The 25691-nt window shown below is 36.3% G+C and overlaps 1 protein-coding gene and 1 pseudogene across 2 annotated transcripts in view; both read right to left on the bottom strand.

The window, feature by feature from the left end:
* The window catches only part of ATRNL1 (attractin like 1), a 696121-nt gene that overhangs the window by 457134 nt on the left and 213296 nt on the right, over window positions 1-25691 (bottom strand). Inside the window, exon 20 of the mRNA XM_081236563.1 lies at window positions 22977-23070. Within this exon, the coding sequence (XP_081092689.1) occupies window positions 22977-23070 (94 nt within the window). The remainder of the gene's footprint in view (window positions 1-22976; window positions 23071-25691) is intronic.
* LOC308619962 (metal-response element-binding transcription factor 2-like) lies at window positions 6279-21773 on the bottom strand (annotated as a pseudogene). Its single transcript has 2 exons — window positions 20723-21773; window positions 6279-6482 (listed from the first exon to the last, which is right to left on the bottom strand). The product of its transcript is annotated as a metal-response element-binding transcription factor 2-like (transcript).

A 25691-nucleotide genomic window follows, 5' to 3' on the forward strand; every position in this document is an offset into this window, starting at 1 on the left:
AAAAGACTGATATATTCGATATTAAAATTAAGAACTTCTCTTCATCAAAGACATACAAAACAGTGTGAAACCCAATCCACACAGTGGCATTTACCACACATATCATCAACAAAAGACATGCATCCAGAATGCATAATACATTATTACAAATGATTAACCAAAAGAGAATACTATAGAAAAGAATCACAAGAAACTTGAAAGAGCACTATTTCATAAAAGAGGAGTTCAAATGATGATTAAACATATAAAACTTTTAAAATATTATACATACTAAACCCTTAGGAACTAAAGAACCACTTCAGTTCTTAAGAAAATGCAAATTCAAGTTACAACATATCAGTTATACATCCATCAGAATCTTTAAATTTAAAATCTCTTATAACACCAAGTATTGTCAAGACTGTAGAGCATTAAGTAAATCATAGAACCCTGGAATGAGTATAATTTCATATAACAATTTTATGAGTTAATCCTCTAAAATTGAAAAAATGGATGCCCAACACAGACCTATCAAAAATGTATGCACTTGTGAACCAGGGGACCTAGATGAGAATACTCATAAGCCCATTAGTTGTAATGGTGAAAAAACAAAACTAGAATTATCAAATAGAAAAATAGAAGTGATTAAATGAAGTGTGCTATAATCATACAATGAAATACTCTACAGCATTGAAAATAATCAAATTATAGCTACATGGATGCAAGAATATGAATGAATATCAAAACATTATGATGAGTGAAATACACACAAAGAATATAGCAACAGACTAGAAGAAAATATTTGCAAAAAACAAATCTGATAAAAGATTGTTATCCAAAATATATAAAGAACTGTTAAAACTCAACAGTAAGAAAACAAACATCCCATTTAAAAAAATGGGCCAAAGATCTGAACAGATATTTCACCAAAGAAGATTACAGATGGAAAAAAAAATCATGTGAAAAGATGCTGTACATAGTATGTCCTAAGGGAAATTCAAATTAAAACAACGAGATACCACTACACACCTATTAGAATGGCCAAAATCCAGAACGCTGACAGCACGAAATGCCGACAGGTATGTGGAATGTGGAGCAACAGGAACTCTCAGTCTTTGCTGGTGGAAATGAAAGATGGCACAGCCACTTTCAAAGACATTTTGCCAGTTTCTTACAAAATTGAACATACTGTTACCATATGATCCAACAATTGCACTCACTGGTATTGACCAAAAGGAGTTGAAAACTTACGTCCACATAAAAACCTACACATGGTTGTTTATAGCAGCTTTATTCATAATTGCCAAAATTTGGAAGTAACCAAGATGTTCTCCAGTAGGTGAGTGGACAAATAAACTGTGGTACATCCAAATGATGGAAAGTTATTCAACACTAAAACGAAACGAACAATCAAGCCATGAAAATGCATATTCCTAAGTGAAAGGAGCCATTCTGAGAAGGCTATATACTATATGACTCCAGTTACATGACATTTTTGAAAAGGCAAAACTATAGAAACAGTACAAAGATCAGTGGTTGTCAGAAGTTAGGAGAGAGGGAGGGATGAATAAGAGAAGTACTGAGGATGTTTAGGTCAGTTAAAGTATTGTGTATGATACTATGATGATGAATACATGCCATTACATATTTATCAAAACCCACAGAATGAATTCACAAAGCTAAAAGTGAACCTGAATGTAAACTCTGGACTTTGGGTGGTAATGATGTATCAATGTAGGTTCATAAATTGTAACAAATGTACCTTTTTGGTGAGGGGTATTGATAATGGGAGAAGCTATGCATCTATGGGGTAGGGGTATATTTCTGTACCTTCTGTTCAATATTGCTGTGAACCTATGACTGCTATAAAATTAAAGTCTATTTAAAAAATCCAGATTTACAAAACAAGTCAATGAAGAGATTTTTTAAATTAACAATTTAAAGTATTTGAAATTAAGAAACAATTTAAAAATAATTACTGGATCAAAATAAAATAAAAATTGAAATTACTGATAATTTAGAAAATATTTCACATTAAAAATACAAACTGATGATTGATTAATTTGAAACAGTGAATAACTGTGTGTGTGTATGTATCTGGTTTTGGTATGAAGGAGATGCTGGTCTTATAGAAAAGAGTTTGGAAGTGTTCCTTCCTCTTCAATTTTTTGGAAGAGTCTAAGGATAGTTAACTCTTCTTTAAATGTTTTATAAAATGCACCTGTATAGCTGTCTGGTCCTGGACTTTTGATTGTTGAAAGTTTCTTGATTACTGATTCAATTTCATTACTGGTAATTAGTCTGTTCGTATTTTCTACCTGTTCTGGATTGAGTCTTGAGAGATTGTACATTTCTAGGAATTTATCCATTTCTTCTAAGTTGTCCATTTTATTAGTGTATAATTGTTCATACTAATCTCTTATGATCCTTTGAATTTTTTTGGTGTCAGTTGTAACTTTTCCAATTTCATGTCTGATTTTATTTATTTGCACCCTCTTTTTTCTTGATGAATCTGGCTACAAGTTTACCAATTTTGTTTACCTTCTCAAAGAACCAGATCTTAGCTTCATTGACCTTTTCTATTGTTTATTTTAGTCTCTATTTATTTACGCTCTGATCTTTATTATTTCTTTACTTCTGTTAACTATAGGTTGTTTTTTTTAAACATCATTATTGGAGTATAATTGCTTTACAATGTTGTATTAGTTTCTGCTGTATAGCAAAGTGACTCAGCTATACGTATACATAAATCCCCATATCCCCTCCCTCTTGTGTCTCCCTCCCACACTCCCTATCCCACCCCTCCAGGTGGTCACAAAGCACCGAGCTGATCTCCCTGTGCTATGTGGCTGCTTTCCACTAGCTATCTATTTTACATTTGGTAGTGTATGTATGTCAATGCCACTCTCTCACTTTAACTATAGGTTTTGTTTGTTCTTCTTTTTCTAGTTCCTTTAGGTGTAAGGTTAGGTTGTTTATTTGAGATTGATTTGTTTCCTGAGGTAGGCTTGTATCGCTATAAACTTCCCTCTTAGAAGTGCTTTTGCTGAATCCCATAGATTTTGGACCACATTTTCATTTGTCTGCAGGTGTTTTCTGATTTCCTCTTTGATTTCTTTGTTGATCCATTGGTTGATTAGTAGCATGTTGTTTAGACTCCACATGTTTGTGTTATCTGTGGTGGGGTTTTTTTGTACAATTGCCCATTAAAATATGCAGAGGTTAGGGGCACCAACCCATTGCACAGTCAAAAATCCATGTATAAATTTTGACTCCCCCCCAAACTTAACTACTAATAGCCTATTGTTGACCAGAAGTCTTACTGATAACATAAACAGTTAATAAACACAAAGTTTGTATGTTATATGTATTATAAACTGTATTCTTATAATAGAGTAAAAAGAAAATGTCATTAAGGAAGTCATAAAGAAGAGAAAATACATTTTACAGTACTGTACCCAATTTATCAATACCATAAGTTTATGTCGTCTGTTCACAAGATGAATCATCTAACAGTACCTACATCAATGTTGTCTTATATGGCACAAAGCACTGTAGATGTTATATGTATTACTAACACTAGACATCAATAATGAAAAAATGTGAAAAAGAAATTTATACTTATTTACAAGTATAGCAATTCATGCTTTGATAACAAAAAATCAGCAATATGATTGTTTTATGGTAATGTAGTGTAATCAATAGGGTTGCTTCATGGTAGCTTAGCCTATACACTAATGAATGAATAATTATCAAATTTTAAAAAATCTACAAACAATAAATGCTGGAGAGGGTGTGGAGAAAAAGGAACCCTCTTGCACTGTTGGTGGGAATGTAAATTGATACAGCCACTATGGAGAACAGTATGGAGGTTCCTCAGAAAACTAAAAATAGAATTACCATATGACCCAGCAATCCCACTACTGGGCATATACCCTGAGAAAACCATAATTCAAGGAGAGTCATGTACCACAATGTTCATTGCAGCTCTATTTACAATAGCCAGGACATGGAAGCAACCTAAGTGTCCATCGACAGATGAATGGATAAAGAAGATGTGGCACATATATACAATGGAATATTACTCGGCCATAAAAAGAAATGAAATTGAGTTATTTGTAGTGAGGTGGATGGACCTAGAGTCTGTCATACAGAATGAAGAGGGTCAGAAAGAGAAAAACAAATACCGTATGCTAACAGATATACATGGAATCTAAAAAAAAACACAAAAAATGGTTCTGAAGAACCTAGGGGCAGGTCAGGAATAAAGACACAGACGTAGAGAATGGACTTGAGGACACGAGGAGGGGGAAGGGTAAGCTGGGACGAAGTGAGAGAGTGGCATGGACATATATACACTACCAAATGTAAAATAGATAGCTAGTGGGAAGCAGCCGCATAGCACAAGGAGATCAGCTCGGGGCTTTGTGACCACCTTGAGGGGTAGGATAGGGAGGATGGGAGGGAGATGCAAGAGGGAGGAGATACAGGGATATATGTATAGCTGATTCACTTTGTTATAAAGCAGAAACTAACACACCATTGTAAAGCAATTATACTCCAATAAAGACGTTAAAAAGATCTCTATGGCATACAGTATTACAGTCATATTTACAATACAGTATCGAAAACATTGTTACTTTCATTTAAAATCCAGTCAGTGATGATAGGCTGATATGCAGTTTCTCCAACTATAAGAGAGAGAGGCATACTGTACAGTAAGGTAATTCTTTGAAAGCAAAGTTATAAAACAGTAAGAAATTTAACACATTAATTTTATATTACTATCACTCACTTTATGCCTATGTAACGATAGACTATCCATTTCAGTACAAGTCTTGCACACAATGACCTACAAGATGAATACTCAGATGATGATGACGACACAAAAATGTCTCACACAGTTCTTGTCATACAGTTACTACATTTTCACAGGAAAGCACTCACACGTACACAAGAGATAAGCTGATTAACTATATGGCATGATGATTACTTACTATTCATTAAGTGGAAGTGGATCATCTTAAAGGTCTTCACCCCTGTTGTCGTCACGCTGAGTAGGCAGAGGAGGAAGAGGTGGAGGAGGGGAGGCGGAGGCAGGAGAGGCAAGCACACTAGTGTAACTTTACAGAAATGTGCTGCGATTTCTGTCTGACTTTTTTGTTTTTTCATGTCTCTAAAAATTGTTTCTATACAGAACCTCTCCTCCACCATTTGCTTTAGTTTCGGCGGCCATATCACAGAAGCCTCCAATGTCATGAAAGGAGTTAGGAGGAGTCTTGAATAATCGGAACCCTATGTCAAACTGTCTAATGTCAATTTGTTTTCTGGTGCTGCTTCTTCTACATCTTCTTCCTCACTGTCTGGCACTGGTTCAGAGGCACTCAACTCCATCAAGCCATCCTTAGTTAATTCCTATGGTGTGGTACCTATCAGCTTTAGAATTTCTCTGAGATCCATATCTTGAAACCCTTCAACCTCCACCTTTTTTTTTTTTTTTTTTTGCTATATCCACAATCTCTTTCACGATTTCCTGTCTCTGTCATAAATCCCGTGAAGTCATGCTCATCATCTGGACAGTTTTCTCCAGCAGGAATTTATTGGTTCAAGCGCTGTAGTTCTCACAGCTTTTTCTATAACACAACGGCATCTTCCAGGGTAAAATCCTTCCAGACTTTCATGATGCTCTCCCTATCTGGGGGTTCCCTTCCATAGCACTGACAATCCTGTGCGTAGAGTACTGTGCGTAACGAAGCTTAAAGATCCTTATGGATTCCCTGATCTAGAGGCTGAATTAGAGATGTTGTTAGAGGGCAAGTAGGCCACTTTGATGCCGTTGGTGTTGAACTCATGGAGACCTGGGCGTCCAGGGGGCACTGTCCAATAGCAAAAAGAACTTTAAAAGGCAGTCCCTTATTGGCAAGGTACTTCCTGACTTTAGAAACAAAGCATCAATGGAACCAATCCAAAAAAATGGTTCTCATTATCTAGGCCTTCTTGTACAATCAAAAGACAGGAAGCTGATATTTATCTTTTCCCTGCTAGGCTCCTGGATTAGCAGCTTTATAGACAATGGCAGTCCTGATCATAAACCGGACTTCATTTGCACAAAACAGTTGAGTTAGGCTACCCCTTCCTGCCTTAAATCCTGGTGCTTGCTTCTCTTCCTGACTAATAGAAGTCCTTTGTAGCATTTTTTTCCTAGAATACAGCATTTTCATCTGCATTAAAAATCTGTTCAAGCAGATTATCTCATCAATGATTTCCTTAATGGCGTCTGGGAACTCATCGGCTCCCTCTCAGTCAGGAGAAGCTGCTTCTCCTGTTATCTTGACATTCTTTAAGCCAACCCTCTTTCTAAAATTATCAAACCATCCTTTGCTGGCGTTAAATTCTCCAGCTTTAGACCCTTCATGTTCCTTTTGCTGTAAGGTGACATATAATGACTTCACTTTTTCTTGAATCATATTAGAGTCTATAGGTATGCCTTTCTCACAACAATCCTGCACCCACATAAGTTGCATTTTCAATATGAGATTAAAAGGTATTATGCAATGAGTACAAGGTTTGAGCACCTTCTGGAGTAGCTTCAGTGATGGCTTCAAATTTTCCTTCTCTGTTTTTGACAATGGTCCTTATGCTGGATTCATTTGTCTTGAAATGGCAGGCAACTGCAGCTGCAGACCTCAATGTATAGTACGTATCAAGCAATTCAGCTTTTTCCTGTAGTGTCATGACTCTTCTCTGCTTCTCAGGAGCACTTCCAGTATCACTAGTGTCACTTCATATGGGTCCCATGGCTTCATTTAATGTTTACAATATTGCACTAAATACGATGAAAAATACACAAGAACCGCGAAAGCTCACTTTTCACTGTGATGTGCAATTTACTGGAGAGAAGAACTGCTCATGCAGATATGATTAGCGTCACAAGGCATTTTAAGTGGATACTCAACACTTGAGCTCACAGCAATAGTAACAGAAGTGGCTACAAAATTATTACAGCAGTAAAGTATGTAGTACAGTCAATTTTATGCAAGTATAATTTAATGCTACATTTTTACATTTATTTACATTAATCTCAACTGTGAATGGCGCCATGTAAGAGCTGTAAGTGTATGCATAACTTTCGATAAATTTTAACTTTCTATAATAAATTTTAAATAATAAATTTTGTATATTTTATGACAGTAAGTGATAAAGTAGTATATCTACATACATTTTATGCATTCATGACATTTTTCTTAATTTTTTCAATATTTCTACACTATAGGGTTTGTCTGTAATTTTTTTCAAATTGTCACAAATATCCAAAAATTTTTCCAATATATAATGGAAAAAAGTCTGTGTTTAAGTGGACCCATGCAGTTGAAACCCTTGTTGTTCAAGGGTCACGTGTAGTTGACTTCTAGTCTCATACCACTGTAGTTGGAAGAGACGTTTGATGTGATTTTAAACTTCCTTTACACCCCCCCAACATTCAATGTTTTTGATATCACATTTTACATGCTTGTTTTGTGTATCCCTTAACTACTTATTGTGGATACAGAAGATTTTATTACTATGTTTGTCTTTTAACCTTTCTACTAGCTTTAAAAGTAGTTGATCTACTACTTTTATTGTATGTTTGACTTTACCAGTGAGATTTTTCCTTTCATAATTTTCACATTTCTAGTGATGGCCTTTTCTTTCCCACTTAGAGAAGTCCCATTAACACTTCTTGTAAGACCAGTTTCGTGGTGCTGAACTCTTTTAGTTTTTGCTTTTTCTGTAAAACTCTTTATCTCACCTTCAGATCTGAATAACCTTGCCTGGTAAAGTATTCTTAATTGTAGGTTTTTTCTTCTTATCACTTTGAATGTATTGTGCCAATCCCTTCTGGCCTGCAAGGTTTCTGCTGAAGAGTCAACTTATAGTCTTATTTGAATTCCCACGTATGTAACTAGTTGCTTTTCTCTTGCTGCTTATAAAATTCTCTCTTTAACTTTAATTTTTGCCATTTTAATTGTAATGTGTCTTGATGTGGAGCTCTTTGGATTCATCTTCTTAGGGACTCTGTATTTCCTGGGCCTGGATGTCCATTTTCTTCCCCAGGTTGGGTAAGTTTTCAGATACTATTTCTTCAAATAAATTCTCTATCCTTTTCTCTCTCTCTTCTCCTTCTGGGACCCCTATAATGCAAATTAGTACATTTGATGCTATCTCAGAGGCCCCTTAAACTATCCTCATTTTTTTAACTTTTTTTTTTCCTTTTTTCCATTCAGCTTGGGTGATTTCCACTACTCTGTCTTCCAGATGGCTGATCTGTTCCCCTATCTGACCTAAACCACTGTTGATTCCTTCTAGTGTCTTTTTTATTTCAGTTATGGTATTCTTCAGCTCTGTTTGGTTCTTCTTTATACTTTTCTCACTGTTCATATTCTCACTGTGTTCATCCATCCTTCTCCCAAGTTTGGTGAACATCTTTATGATCATTACCTTGAACTTTTTATTGGGTAGATTGCTCATCGCCACTTTGCTTAGTTCTATTTCAGAGGTTATGTCTTCTTCCCTCATTTGGGACATATTCCTCTTTCTCCTCATTTTGCTCAACTCTCCGTGTTTATTTCTGTGTCTTAGGTAGGTGGGTTATGTTTCCCAATCTTGGAGAAGTGGCCTTATGTATAAGATGTCCTATGGGGCCCAAGAGTATGCTCCCCTCTGGTAACCAGAACTATATGGTCTAGGGGTGTCCCCTCTGTGGTCTGTGTGTGCCCTTCTATGTGGCACAGTAGACCACTGTCAGCATGCTGGTAGGCAGAGTTGGCCCCTGGCCTGGTGAGCTGCGAGGCCATGCTTCACATAGTGGCTGGAGGCCCACTAGAGTGCAGGGTAGGCTTCCCGTATGGTTGGCTGAACAGCCCAGGGGGAGTGGATGGCAGTCACAAGGCTGCTTCCAGCTCACTGGTGGTCAGGGCCAGGTCCCCACATGGCTGTCTGCATTCCCCTGGGGGGCTTGGGGCTTGTGCCAGCTCTCTGATGGGTGGGTAAGCCCCTGGTGCTAAGAGGCTAAAGGGAGGATTCCAAGATGACACTTGCCAATGCCAGTGTTATCACAGTAGAACAAGATCTCAAAAATGTCTGCCACCAGTATCTCCATCCTCAGGCAGACACCCGGCTGCCTCCTGCCTCACTGGGAAGCTCTCCAAGATGAGCAAGTGGGTCTGACCCAGGCTCCTTTCAAATTACTGCCTCAGCGCTGAGAGTCAGAGCATGTGAGATTTTGTGCACACCCTTTAAGAGGGGAGTCTATGTTCCCAATAGCTCTCTGGTTCTCCTCAATGTAAGCCCTGCTGCTTTTCACAGCCAGACATTCTGGGGGCTTGTCTTCCTGGTACAGGACCCTTGGACTGAGGGGCCCAATGTGGGGCTCAGACCCACTGCTCCTTGGGTGGGACCTTCACAGTTGTGGTATTTCTCTCATTTGTGGATCACCAAGCCAGCAGTGTGGATTCTGACTATACAGTGTCGCCACGCCTCCTACTCATCTCATTGTGGTTCCTTCCTTATGTCTTTAGTTGTGGAAAATCTTTTCTGCTAGTCTCCATGTCACTGTCATAGATAGTTGTTCTGTAAGTAGTTGTAATTTTGATGTGTCCATGGGAGAAAATGAGTTCAGGGTCTTCCTACTCTGCCCTCTTGGCCACTCTATCTACTGTACACTTATTTTATTCTAACAATACCAACAGTGCTATATGTATGAGACCTATTCTGATATCCTAGAGTTAAAACCACTTAACTTTGTTATGTCTGATGTCAATGTAATAATCAAACTGTAGATCAAGGACTATGCAAAATCTCCTAAGAGACAGCCTTCAATGACAATAGCTCTGATAAAAGAGATGGAGAAGTCTGCAAAGGTTTTAAGAGATGAATGGGGATCAAAGAACAATCTGACTCTAAATACTCCACAGATACTTCATTAACCTAACCCTAGAAGTCACATTTAATGAATAGGTTATTTAAGGTTATTCAAATGAAAGGGCAATAAATAAGGATGTCACGCAAGGTGCCAAGTGAACGGTAACTACTTGTGGAAGGGTAAGCTAACTCCTGCAACAAACAATCTGAAAACCTAGTTTTACACAATAAATGTCTGATTGTGGCTTAATGCATAGTCCAGTATAGAGGAAGAGTTATTCCATGCAGTTTTCTCGGACCTGGGCCGTTCCTAAGCTCTGCAATCTTTTAGATCCTCATCTTCGTCTCCATTGAACTGTTGAATGAGGAAATAGAGAATGTACAGCACAAGAGATTTTAGGGGCCAGGTCTGGAGTGGTGGACATTGCTTATGCCTATTGGTCAGAACCCAATTACATGACCTCCAACCTAACTGTAATAGAAACTGGGAAACATAGCCTAATTTGTTTACTAAGTTTTCATAGTTGACAACTAAATGAAATTCAATCTAATAGAGATCTGGAGGATGACGTGTTGACTTAGAAACACTGATGGCAGAGCTAACACCTAAATTCGAAAGTACATTCCTAATAGTCCAAGAGTTTTATACTCAGAAAGTCACACTCCAAAAGAGTTCAGGTATTTACTTGACATGGGAAGTATTTTAGCTCAAGTTGACCTTCCTACCTGGAGAAGTACTGTTTTTCCCCATTCCCAAGAAGACCTATAAAAAAAAAGGGAGTAACTGGCAGCCATAAAAAGGAACAAAATTGGGTCATTTGTAAGAGACATGGATGGACCTAGAGACTGTCATACAGAGTGAAGTAAGTCAGAAAGAGAAAAACAAATACCGTATATTAACGCATATATGTGGAATCTAGAAAAACGGTACAGAAAAACCGGTTTGCAAGGCAGAAATAGAGATACAGATGTAGAGAACAAATGTACGGACACCAAGGGCAGAAGGGGGGGGCGGTGGTATGAACTGGGAGATTGGGATTGACATATATACACTAATATGTATAAAATAACTAATGAGAACCTCCTGTATAGCACAGGGAACTCCACTTTGCTGTACAGTAGAAACTAACATATCATTGTAAAACAACTATACCCCCCAAAAAATAAATAAATTCAATTTTAAAAAGGGAGTAATTGGGAAAAACAAAGTCCTAAAATACATTAATTTATATTTGTTTTTTCTGGGTTTTTTTTTGCGGTACACGGGCCTCTCACTGTTGTGGTCTCTCCCGTTGCAGAGCACAGGCTCCAGACGCACAGGCTCAGCAGCCATGGCTCACGGGCCCAGCCGCTCCGTGGCATGTGGGATCCTCCCAGACCAGGGCACGAACCCATGTCCCCTGCATCGGCAGGCGGACTCTCAACCACTGTGCCACCAGGGAAGCCCTATATTTGTTTTATAAAGCCCTTACTATGTGCCAGAAACTAGTCTAGAAAGGAAGGCACAAGTTTGATTGTCCAAAAATGTAAAAGGTATTATTGGCATCATCCTCTGCCTCCTGCCACCAAAAAAAAAAAAAAGACAGAGAGGGAGACTAGATATAACAAAATAGATTAAAATGGGTAATAATCTTGGATATTGCTGGTCTAAAGGCAAACTAGTGAGGAAAAAGTGCTCAGGAAGAAGATTCGCCTATGGCAAGGACCATGTATGTATCAAGAACTACTAACTCACAGCTGTTTGGAATGCTTGTAGTAAAGCAAAATTTTGATCTGCATCGTAGAATTTAAGTCACCATTTTCTAGGAGATTCTTCTTTACCCTAATTTTGAGAACCAGTGTCTTAATCCTAACATAAGTAGCTATGAAGAAGTTATGATCACTAAAGAGGAAAGATATAAGGAAGAGAAAAGGAGATTCAATTATGAATTAAATTACTAAACTTAAAAGATCCTGCTAATTAATTGTGCCATATATCTCAGTAATTATAATTCCTAATATGTTTGAGAAATTTTATCTTCAACTTACTGTGGATAAAAACTAAAACATGATTCTGGATCAACCCACCAATTTTGATTAATCTGCCAACATAATATCTAACAATATCATGAATGTGTATAATTTTCTCCAGAAGGAGCTAAATTGCTCTAAGATCTTATATGCAATAAATAAAGCAACAAAAGTTTTTTGGCTAGATAAAGGAAAACACTAATTAATTAGATCAGTGGTTCTCAGTGGAGATGAATGTGTGGGTAACAATTAATTACCTCTATAATTATGGAGTTCTAATGGAATGTACTACAATGGCTAAAAGGGAGGCCAAGGATGACAGATATCCTGAATGCACAAGGCAACTCCACATAACAAAAAATTGATCCAAATCCCACACAACTTTTGGATAAAATAGCAGATCAACAGTTCTTGTTCATAATTATTTGACTGTTGAACCTAATTCCATTTTACCTATAAATAGAATAGCTTTGCATGTTTATAACAAACAGTGAATTTTCTAGGAATGCAACTACCATGTAACTTGAAAATAGACCATGTATAATTTTATTCAGAGTTTAACTATGATGTGTTCATCGTTTTAGAAAACCTCATCAAAAATAGCTATGCTGTTCATGGTATATATACAACACAAATCTTGGAGTATGCCATGTGTCTAGAGAATATTTGAGACTCCTTTTAAGAAACTAAGAACCAAATTTTATTAGTAGTATAGACTTGTGAATAGCACTAGATTTCATTAATATAGTGATGAAAATTGTTATTTTATTCCTATACTATATACTTTTTAAAAATGTGTAGCCCTATGGTATAAAATCTATGTGATAAAAATCACATATTAAAACTATGTATTTGGGGGTTGCCAATTATTTTTCAGCTGGGAACTCTGACAATGTTCCCAGAAGCCCAAAACAACTCTACTAGCTCTGGTATTACTATATCTTTTTCCAAATTATCCTCTGTTCCCTATTTCTATGAAATGATATAGTTTCCAAGATCTTTTCAAATACCAGAAACTGAATGTGTGCCTTGACATGTGGTATGGTTTCAGGATAGAATGTATATTTTCTGTGATGTTTTATCATAATCTTGCCCATATTTTAATCTAGGGAATTATTTTGGCACTAACAAATAAGACCCAGCTAATATTTGAGAATATAATACTTCCTCATTTTCTCCATTTCAACAGACTGTTATTTGTCTTGGTATAAGACCTCTAATTTCTGATTTACCATCTTCACTGGGTCCAGAGTGAATGCAAGGAGTTTAAGGGACTCCTTGCACTTGACCCTTTCTACCTAATGGCTCCTTTCCCACAACTCAGAAGATCAACCTGAAGAGTCTGCCAGCTGCTACATTTATCCATTCCAATTATGCACTTAGGGACAGGAAAATGACCACAGGGTGCATTTATGGACCAATGTATTCAATTAAACAGATTTGGATCAAAATTCCATTTATTACCTGGTCCCAATAAGTTTCCATTCTAATAAAGGGGCTACGACTCTACATCTCTAAATACCAGTAGCACTCCTTAATTTTTAAGATAATTATGAAAATCCATAAAGTTCTAGAAGGTGCTAGTCCATCACCATTGAGAACCACCTAATAAATTAATGTATTCCTTTGTGCAACCAAAATATTTTGAGCTTCATAGTTACTGTGTACAATATATAACAACACTTTCTGTAGGACTTTTAGATATTTTCTGGTAATAAGAAAGATTAGACAGGTCTAATCCAGGGCCGATCCAGAAACATGTTTTTTTGTTTCTTTTTTTTTTTTAAACATGCAATAAATGTTAAGATAAAATTTCCCAATGGTGTCTTCTGAAATATTCACATAACTCCTTAAATACACAGTAACAATACTGAACAGATTTTTAAGTGAATATATTAATGTTATTTTGGTGACCAATACCAGGCCAAACACCTTATCCCAAAGCCCTTCAAAAGTATGTGTGCACCATTTTCCAGTGACCAATTATGTACTAAATGGCTTGAGGTCCCATTGGATAGAATGGAGGAGAATGTATTGTGTGTATTGATAAGATGGCATGCATGGTTCCTCAAAGGAACCCAACCACTATTTTAACTGATGGGCTCTGGGAATCAGAGATTCAAATCAGAATCATGAAAAGACTGAAGGATCACAATTTTCTACTAAGGCAGCTGACATCAACCTTCTGCTTATTGGTTCATGATTTTTTCTGGTGATACAAGTCCAACAATAATCTAGTTGGCTGCCAATTTAGCTCATCCCTCAGAACTCACTTAGGCATTTCCACATGTCCTTGTTGGTCATCTGGTCTTGCTGACTATTAAGGTAATTATATCTATATTTAAGAGTTAAATGTCACCATCTGGCTTCTACTGTTCTGGAATCCTGACATACACATTGTCACTAGAGAGCCCAGCTGACTGGAAGCATTTTCTACTGTCTATCAGGACCTACAGAGAACAGCCACCACTGAGTTTCACAGGTTCCAGGGCTCCCCTTACTGCTGTACTCCTTATTGTCCTAGTGAAGGAAGTATTCTGGAAGACCTCCAAGAAACTATAGTCAGTTAATGGGCAGTCTGATATTATGTAATACATGCATTCCAATACATCCAACTTCCTGAGTTTCTGACCCCAGTGCTCAAAATTTCCCAAGACAGTTCCAGCAACTCCCACCTCACTAACTAGAGGCAAGCATCATGTGCACACTTTAAAAAGCCATCATCAACTCCAGGTAAACTCACTAAGATATGAAATCCTGAAATATAGGAGAATGACACCATATCAGTATAGTTTCCCTTCTCCAGTCTTATATCCCATGTCCCTAGGTCCAACACCCTCACTGTGCACTCCTGATTCCTGCCTCTGTATACTTGCCAGGCTCTGCAACTTTCTGAGTGAATAAGCTATCTCTTCCTATAGCAGAGGCTGTGTTTTCCCATTCATGCTACACTGAGACCTGACGCTTCTTACTGATCTGAAGACAATAAGTAGAGGCAGGGGACACTCTGGAGGAAGACATCTTTTTAGGAAGCATAACACTCAGGTGAAATCTTTGCACTGTGTCCAGAGACAAGGAAGCTATTCTACTCTAGCAAATGACAGAGGGCTACTTCTTCCAGTCAGGAGTGTTCAAGAGAATCTAGGATTCAGGGTTCTAAGGTCGTACTCATAAGTGTCCCCACTGTAGGCCTCAAAGTCTTACTCCTTTGTCATCAGTCAACGACTCTGGCATGGGTAAATTGTCATGACTGAGCCTCCAGTTTCATCTGCAGTCTGCCAACCTTATGATTAACTTCTGGGCATAATTTTCAAGATACTCTGCTCTCTGGCTATAGAGGATGAGAGTCTTTAAATGCTGTTATGAGGGCCTCTGATGTTCACATTATGCCTTGAATTGATGGAATCCTCCTTCTTTAAGCCTTCATGGCAATTAACAAAAGCTAGCCAAGTTTGTAAGCATAATTACCATCGCCCCATGACTTTCAAGTGCTAAAGTTGCTACATAAACTAGTACTTCTCCCTCAACCTATACTTTATCCTATCAAACACAGTTAATATTCTCAATAATTATTATAGCACACCAGGATAATCACTACCCCACTCACCATTAGCATTGTAGTGCTTATTGCCATTTGATAAGTCATCCAATTATAAAATCCTATGCTGAGTGTCTATTATCTAGAACTGCTTCCAGTAGCGACCAGTTTAGTCAGAATAACCTCAATGGCAGATGCTGAAATAAGGACTTGGATGTGGGTATTTGCCAAGGAGAGTTATCTCAGGAAGCATTGGTGACAATGTGGGAAATGGAGGACAAACTCCCATTCCTCGTTGGCCAAGGATTACCCATACTGGCATCAACTGCTTTACACTTCCTGGTTGCACCTGGGCAGAAATGAGTAGCTTTGGAACTAAAAGAGAAACAAAGATTCTCACTCTTTATGTGGAATATTGGAAAGTACAGGAAACTGTCCACTGCAGCCTTGATGAAACCCTAAAAGCCATGAGAGTTGGCAAGATGTATCGTAAGTATCTGCCAAAACATTTTATCAAAACTTCTTTCACCTATTTTTATCTGATTTCCCCTTAATTTCCCACTGAGGAACATTAGTTTCTATCAGTAGGGTTGTTAGAAGGCTGAAGGAAAAAACAATTAAATATTACTGACCTTCATTACACATACATTGAAAATGACAGACATTATATTTTACATAATGCAAATATGGGTCACCTTCACACTGTAAATTGAGAAATTTTACAAAACTAATATGTGTGTTTTCTTTAAAGTCTGCATGTTGCTCCTCAAAAGTAAACAATTTTCCTAGAGAATACCACTTCACTCATTTCATATTTATTTTTATATTATAGTTTACTTTTCCATTAAATTAATTTTTAACTTAACATTTTTGAGTTCCAACTGTGTTTAGGCCAGGGCCAGAATGAGAACTTTACCTTGGCAAGATCAATAATTTGGTGTCCCTTTAAATAAATATTTTGACGCCATACTGAAGCCCTGCCCATTGTGTCCGTTATTCCCTTCCCCCAGCATTCACCACAAGAAATTATCTCCAATTTTTTCCATGGGCAGTTGGTGCGGTTCATGAAAAAAAACTCTAAAAAGTGTGTGGACCCACCAATTCCTCGGCCTCAGGACCTTCACACTATTGACGATGAGCACTTGAGCACCAATTTATCAGCCACCTCAGCTGGACTCTGCTTTTAAGCTTCCCGGTGGCTTCACTCCAGGTTAGCCAGTGTTCCTGTCTCATTTCTCCCTGAAAGCTCTTGTTTCTCTTTAGAGTTTCGGTCATTTGGTTACCCCGTGATCTCAGTTCTCCAACACTTTCAAGAAAACTCATGAATTTGCAGTTCGCCCAGCTTTTCTTTCTTTCATTGTAAAGGTGGGAACAATGCTTTTTCCAGCTCTCTACATCTTGAGCAAAAACTGGAAATGTTATCGTTCATTTTTACTTGTTTGCTTTACTGATGTGGTTTCCCTTTCTGTTTACTACATTCTATACCCAGAAAATTTTAACTCTTCCTTCCAGTTCCATCTCAAATATGCTTTGCTCAAACTTTCCTTATTCTTCCATGATAAATCAATCATTCCCTTTCAGTACTCCTTCACTACTTTCTTCATTCTGTTCCATTAAATAAATTTATTGAACACTTACATTGTAGTACTGATGCAATGGTCCCTGAGGAGGTTCACTTAATAAAGGATACAGGCAAGTACATAGATAATGCAAGGAAAAAATTAGTAAATAGGAAGAGAACCAATTTCAATTTGGAGAGGTTATGAAAAATACACAAATGAGATGTGATGTCTGACTACATACTTAAAGCCAAACAGAAATTACCCTGGGAAGAGGAAAGAGTTCATTCATAAGCATCTCAAATCACTAATGTATCAATAATAAATTAATACAGTATATTTTGGCTAGTGTCTCCACTGCTAGCCTGAAAGAAGCTTTAAATAAAATCCATGTGTTATTCATCTTCATTAAGAGTAGCAACCACTCATTTAATAATTGTTTACTGACTTGAGTGACTAGCTTTGCTTCTTAAAGAGAGCATTTTTTCCAGTATAAGCACACTGCAGGAAATTATTGCTTTAAGTATGAGGACCCTGTTGTCATCACTGCCCTATACTCAAATAAATAAATTAAATTAATAAAACAAATAAATATTTATACAAATATAAATATATATTTAATATAAATATGTAAATAATATACATATATTTCTATTTTATAAATATATTTTATATTTGTATACAAATAATATATGATATATATTATTATATAATATAAATCTTATATAAATAAAACAAATAAATAAGTAAAAAAAGTAATGAATGTAATTCTATCTACAAAAACTGTCCACAAAATACTCTCTACAAATTAGTATTCCAAGTTTTCCTCTGCTTATAAAAAATTTCCCGTTTATAATAACTAGGGCAAAATGTAATTTCACCATTCAGAACTATATAATTTATTTTTCTAATATTTCATACATATGCCAAATCCTGTAACTCTGTATATATAAGCTTAGAAGCCCATGAGTTCAGTGAATTAAAATACTGTCTCTCTTACCTGGAAACAAAAATATGTTTCTAATGTACTACATCACATAACAGATAATTATTATGGATGGTTATACCATTTGTGCAAAAGTACAGTACAAATTTAAATTATCAGTGTTTATAATGATGATGGAATCTCACAACAAAAATAGAGTATTCGTTGCTTAAGACCAAGAGCTACTACACAATTCATTGGGGGAAGAGAGATGCAAGGAACAGTACAAAATGAAAATGAAGGGCTCTCGTTAAAAATTTATTAAGAATTTTAATATGGCAACAGAAGAACATTCGATCAGGCATGATGCCCTTCTAAGCATGAGGCCCTGTGTAAATGCACATGTCACACACCCAAGAAGTTGGCGTTACTTATGACAACCAGTATGTAGCACTGCAAAATACTGGAGGCATCTCTCTGACTTAAAGCATAGGACTCTGATTTTTTTTTTTTCAGGTAACCGAAGATTTACTACTTTAATAATTTGGAATAATACATTATTTGTATTATCTTTGTTTCTATTACCACAAACATTTAGAAGTAAACTAAATGAAAACACTGAATAAATATTACTGACAAATTTTATGGTCTCTATCATTAAAATCTCACTCTAAAAACCAATTACAATATTAACATGAAAATATTAATACAGAGGATTAAAACCTGAGCTTCCATATGTAAATAACTAGTCTGAGGATGGGATGACTAACCTAAGACGTCTGAAATATTTTCTTTTTTTTAATGCAGAGAAAGTGCAATGAGAAGTGACTAGAAAGTCACTTGTTCTGATAATACATTTTATGGCTCTCAAAAATGAAAACACTCCTCAGAAAAGTAAAACTTTTTTGTTGTAAAGTTATATTAGATTGTAATCATATTTTTCGTAATTTTTAAATAAAAGAGATATATTTTTCCATTTTGGCAAAGAATAGGAAATTGAAATTTCTTATGTGCTAAGACATTATCTCATAGGTTACAGAAAATAAAACATGTACCTATTGCTGAAATAAACTTTTTCTGACATGCGTCAGAAGTTCATTTGGAACTGAGATACCTGAAATTCATAAACTGAACTCATTTCTTTAAAAACAACTAATTATGGTTTTTATTATTTTCTATTTTCAGCCTCTTCAATAGAATCTAAATTACATTTTTATTTTAATAAACAATGATAGCATTTGAAATAAATAAAACAACTTGAGTTTGATTTTTTTGATGTGGACCACTTTTTTAAAGTCTTTATTAAATTTGTTAGAACATTGCTTCTGTTTTTTTATGTTTTGGTTTTTTGGCCACAAGGCATGTGGGATCTTAGCTCCCCAACCAGGGATCGAACCCACACTCCCTGCATTGGAAAGCGAAGTCTTAACCACTGGACCACCGGGAAAGTCCCAAACCTTGAGTTTTTATATGCATGCCCGCTATCTACGTGAAGTAACCAATGAAGAATTTAATCATGTAAAACACAAAGTGTACTAAAAGGAATATAGATGTATCTGCATATGAAGTGCTGAAAGAACCATAGCTAGAAAGAAAGCATTTCAAATTAATGTATTAGAACATTAAATATTAAGATGACTATAAAGAACACTATACTTAACAATGCCTTACACACTTTTTTCTCCCATTACTAATCAGTTTGTTAAAATTTATCAAATTTACAAGTCACTCACTTTCTCTCAAAAGTCATCTGAAGAAAGCTTTTAACAGAAAACTTAATGAGAGTATTATATTCCAATTTCTAACACTCAAAACATCTTAGCTCAATTGATTTTAATATCTTTGATTTTAAAATCTAAGTATTCCACAGGTATTTATTTTATGCAACTGATCTACCACTAACTTTTAACTAAATGTGTATTATGCACTCCTTGATGCCCCATAAAACCCCCAGAACAACAACAAAAACTTGATATCTTACTTGATGTGAACCTTATAAACTGCCTCACGTCTAAAAGCTACAAATGCAGAAACTCTTCCTAAATTTCAAATCAGTTTAGTTTTTACCTCAAAAAGTAATGCATGACTAATTCCACATATTATAAAACAAAAAATTTAATGTCCATATTTTAATATTTAATATCTGTATTTTAATAATTCTAAATAAATGCTAAAAACAAGGTAAATATTAAAGTTACTCTAGTTATTTTCTTCTTTGTGCTATTCTGTAGTTTCAAAATCTCCAATGAATATGCATTAATATTTTTATTGCTTTTTCAAAAAAAGACTCTTTGTAAACCAGCATGAGTAGTTACACTTTGCAAACGCAAAGCAAATGAGATGTCAGAATGAGGGGGATAATCTCCAACTCAGGTAGCTTCACTCTCTAACTTAGCTAACACTATTACCAGGTCTCACTATTCCTGGAAGTTAAAGATATATAAGGGAGTACCAACAAGAGAGGAAAGAAGAGTGTTGGTTATATCTCTAAGTTTGTTTTATTTATTTAATTTTTGGGGGGCTGCATTGGGTCTTGGTTGTTGTGCGTGAGCTTTTCTCTAGTTGTGGCTAGCTGGGGCTACTCTTTGTTGCAGTGCATGGGCTTCTCATTGTGGTGGCTTCTCTTGTTGCAGAGCACGAGCTCTAGGTGCATGGGCCTCAGCAGTCGCGGCACACGGGCTCAGTAGTTGTGACTCATGGGCTCTAGAGCGCAGGCTCAGTAGTTGCTCCATGGCATGTGGGATCTTCCCAGACCAGGGATTGAACCCATGTCCCCTGCATTGGCAGGCGGATTCTTAACCACTGCGCCACCAGGGAAGTCCCCATCTCTAAGTTTAGAGTAAACTCTCCAGGGTGCAATCTATCCCAGTTTTCATTAATGTATGTCATAAGCTCAAGTTCAGAATCAAAGTATTTCTTCTTGTGAACAACACTTAGGTTGTAAAGGCATAGGTGTGCTATATCTACCCATTGTAATGGTAGATGTTTGAGGTATTCTGGTCCAGAACTGCAGACAGAGCAAATAAATGTATAAAACCTGTCTCCAAATAGCATTGGCTTTTGAAGGCATTGCACACAAGCTTCATGAAACCACTGTTTACATTTGCAGCACTGTAGCATCTTTAAATACCAGTCTCCAGGGCCTCCACAATAGCAGTAACATTGCTGGACATTGGTTTTATGACCTGCATCCCATTCAAGGTCTGCCACACTATAGGGTAATGTTTGCTTCATGACTTGCAATGCTTTGGCATTTGGTCCTTTCTTAAGCGCACCACCCCTCTTTGTTGTTGTTGCAAAAACACACTGTCGACAGAGCCATTTTTCATCTGAATCAATCACACTGGAATCAATATGAGGTGTGTGACACAACTGATGATATCCTTGGCCACACTTATCACATATAACCATTTCATTGGGAACTTCTGAATACTCTTCTTGACATATTGTACAGACCATTTCCCCACTTCCGGTGGCTCCTGCCTGTTTGAATGTCCTTCCAGAGAACCCAGGATTTAGAACTGTCTTCAAATATGATGAAGCAGCTCTGTTTCCATATGTTTATCTTTTTGATAGTTCCAAGATAAAACAAGCCATCTGACCATCTAGCTAGGACATCCTGACCCTCTTCAAATTTACATGCTGGCTTTTTGACTTTATGTCCATCCTGTAAAGACAGCTTGGTCAAGCTTGTTGGGGTCTTTTGGTTTCGACGTAAAGGAGATCGCTTGTGGACCAGTGAATTACCTGCCCCTGTAGAGTCTCTCATTCGGTCACTTCAGTGGTGCCAACCCTTCATACAGGAAAAAACAACCAATCACGACCCCGTGGGCGCTTCCCCTGCGAGTCCGAGCACTTACCGGGCACCCGCCCCACCGGGCACCCTGCACATACACACGCACAAACCGAGGTCCTGGGGACGAAGGTTTGGCAGGGGGAGAGTGAGCATTCTTACACCGGCCTCAAACACAGCCCACTTCGCTACAACCCTTCGCCATTTTTCAGGACTCTGATTTAATCTCATTGGTACTGAGAACAAAATAGCCTTCCTTAATAGGAAGTTCCCTAAGATCGTATGCTTTGACCTCATTTTTAAGTTTGGAGACTATGGAGAAGGAAAAAAAACTGGTTCTGCTCACCTTCTCTTGAAAACCTATGATACCTCAGTGACTAGTCAAAGATATAACCACCTAACTTGAAATGTTTAGGATAATTCTATTGTAAATAATGTAATGTTCTAAATAAAAACAAACAAAAAGATCATTTTCCATGGCTAACATACCTCTTTGGATATAAATTTTTACATATAGTTTTGGATAATCTTTTATTAATTTTTAAAATAATTATATAATTATTATAATCGGAATTTATGGTTTATGTCATACAGCATATTATACCTAATATAAATGTAAGTGCATATATACAACTCAAAACTATAAAAATGATTTTAACATATGAAGAATATGGATAAGAAAAAACATTTAAGTAACATGAAACAACTACTTTTTAAAGTTACTCCTTTTGGAGGTAGGTGAGAATAACAACTAAATTATAAAAAGACAAAAACCACTCATAAAACTACTGAAAGCAGAGTAACAACAAGAGTGGGTTCATGTCTAATGAAATAGCAGAGAAAAAGAAGATAAGTATAAGAAACCACTTGCAAGGCCTAAAAGACTATAATGATCAGAATTAATAATAAAAGATTCAAAAGAAGGAAATGCACAGAAACATTGGATTTCAGTTATTTAACAAGATATAGAGAAAACTTATAAAGATAGCAATGGAGGTTTGATATTTTTCCAGAAAAAATAAGAATGTTTCTTTTTATCAGAGAGATACAAAAGACAAGTATTCTATGGGCTCTGTTTTGAAGGCTCCACAAAACTGTCATTTTAAAGGCTTAATTTTTTATGAAAATTGATAAAATGCAAGTAAACATAACTTACAACAATACTGGTTGCTTAACTAACACAACCCTAAACTTAAAATGGAAAACCTTTAACAATTAGCTCTACAGCACAAATTCAACCCATGAAAGTTCTAGAAAGTAATGTTTACTTACAATTGGCATTGATCACCTTTTATTCCTTTAGTTGTGCAGAAACATTTTCCTGTGTGCATATGACAAATATTTGCATGTCCACTGCATGTACAAGCTGTAAGTCAAAACCAAAATGATATTGAATATTCCCCATCACAAACAAACATGTGCATCACATTTCAGGGAAGGTTGTATTATCTTATTTGTAAACCATCGATTATCCTCTTGCCATCCAAAAACTAGGGTTAGCATACAAGTTATTTTTAATTAAGGGGAAGTAAATTCACCTATTTAAAAATTTTGTGAAACTCTTCAAAGTCTTTGGGGTATCCTGAAGTCTAGTGTGGATCCAAGTATTTATCTCATCCTTCTTTGGACTTTTTTCCATTTCTAATTTGGTACATCTACTTAATGAAATGAGTTTCAAAGAGCATAAGATCTTTGGAGTCAAACAGCTCAGCTTCAAAATGTACATCTATAATCACTAGCTATGTGACCTCGGGCAATTTATGTAACCTCACTAGTCTTAGTTTTTTCGTCTTCAAAAGGAGAAAGGAGCTCTCAGGACTTAGTGAGAATTAAATGAGATAACACATTTTAAATTCCTAGCACATACCAAGCACTTAATAAATGCAACTATTACTTCCACTACTGTTACCACTGCCAACAATAAAAAAATATAATTTTACATATTGTGTAAAAAAGCATATCTGTTTATTCGCCCAAATATCATCCTTTTCTGAGATCATTCTCAGTTTTAGTATTCCAGAACACTACCTGAAACATTCCATAGTATAACAGTTACATATAGTCAACTTGGTTCATACGGAACTCATTTCATTTTCTTAATTTGCATTCCTTTGTTAAAGATCAGCGTTCCAATTATTCAGGACACAAATCTCACACTTTATTGTGCCCAACATCCAATCAGCTGGGATGTTTAGTTTCTACATGCAGGATCCTTCTTGTATCTGACCTCCTCCTTTCCAGTATGATAACACATCACTCAAGTCCTGTCACTCATGCTCTCTTACTGACACCAATACATTACATAACTGATCTTTCTGCCTTCAGTATGGCTAAAACTCATTCTCCAATCCTGAGACATATTCTCAAGAGATAAGGCTGATCATGTCATTAGCCCTTTCAAAAACCTTTAATGAGAACTACTGTGTTCCTGCACACCACCAGCTAGTTAAATCATTCTATTGATAAAAATGAAATAATGATTTCATTCCTGATTTTCATACACATTTAAAAATAAGATAATGCGTCACTGATTTTGATCAAAATATAAAATATTTTAGAACACTAAGCTTCTTATTAATTGTTTATGATTGTTTGCTTTGAAAAAACACATAATTAATATAAAATAAATACATACAACCCTACACACACATAAAAAATAAATTTTGGTAGTAGGTAGATTTTTAAGAAGCCAGGCTTTCTTTGCTAAAAGAAACTTCTACATAAAAGTGTGGGTTTTCCTACAATGAGATATCATCTCACACCAGTCAGAATGGCCATCATCAAGAAATCTAGAAACAATAAATGCTGGAGAGGGTGTGGAGAAAAGGGAACACTCTTGCACTGCTGGTGGGAATGTGAATTGGTACAGCCACTATGGAGAACAGTATGGAGGTTCCTTAAAAAACTAAAAATAGAACTACCATATGACCCAGCAATCCCACTACTAGGCATATACCCTGAGAAAACCATAATTCAAAAAGAGACATGTACCAAAATGTTCATTGCAGCTCTATTCACAATAGCCCGGAGATGGAAACAACCTAAGTGTCCATCATCGGATGAATGGATAAAGAAGATGTGTCACATATATACAATGGAATATCACTCAGCCATAAAAAGAAACGAAACTGAGCTATTTGTAATGAGGTGGATAGACCTAGAGTCTGTCATACAGAGTGAAGTAAGTCAGAAAGAGAAAGACAAATACCGTATGCTAACACATATATACGGAATTTAAAAAAAAAAATGTCATGAAGAACCTAGGGGTAAAACGGGAATAAAGACACAGACCTACTAGAGAATGGACTTGAGGATATGGGGAGGGGGAAGGGTAAGCTGTGACAAAGCGAAAGAGAGGCATGGACATATATACACTACCAAACGTAAGGTAGATAGATAGTGGGAAGCAGCCGCAGAGCACAGGGAGATCAGCTCGGTGCTTTGTGACCGCCTGGAGGGGTGGGATGGGGAGGGTGGGAGGGAGGGAGATGTATGAGGGAAGGGATGTGGGAACAGATGTATATGTATGACTGATTCACTTTGTTATAAAGCAGAAACTAATAAAAAATAAATAAAAAAATAAAAAATAAAAAAAAAGAGGGAAGGGATGTGGGAACAGATGTATATGTATGACTGATTCACTTTTTTATAAAGCAGAAACTAATAAAAAGAAAAAGAAAAAAAAAGTGTGGGTTTTCTTTCATAAAGACTATTTAAATAGATCAGTATAGTCTTCCTTTAAGTTTGTAGAATTAACTATGGAAACACAACACGTGAGAATTTTAGAAATGAATGACAAGATGCAGAAGTGCAAGGAATAAAGGAAATTATCATGAGCAAAAAAGGGACTCAGATATAATGATAACATGTAACTTCATAAATAGTGAATGAATATACCATAGTATCTTTTAATATTAACTTGCTGTTTCACATTAATACTATCTTGTATTCAGAACTTCACTAAAAAACAAATGATGCACATTAATA

The sequence above is a fragment of the Mesoplodon bidens genome, assembly GCF_964165515.1.
Source record: "Mesoplodon bidens genome assembly, chromosome: 1".
Taxonomy (NCBI): Eukaryota; Metazoa; Chordata; class Mammalia; order Artiodactyla; family Ziphiidae; genus Mesoplodon; species Mesoplodon bidens.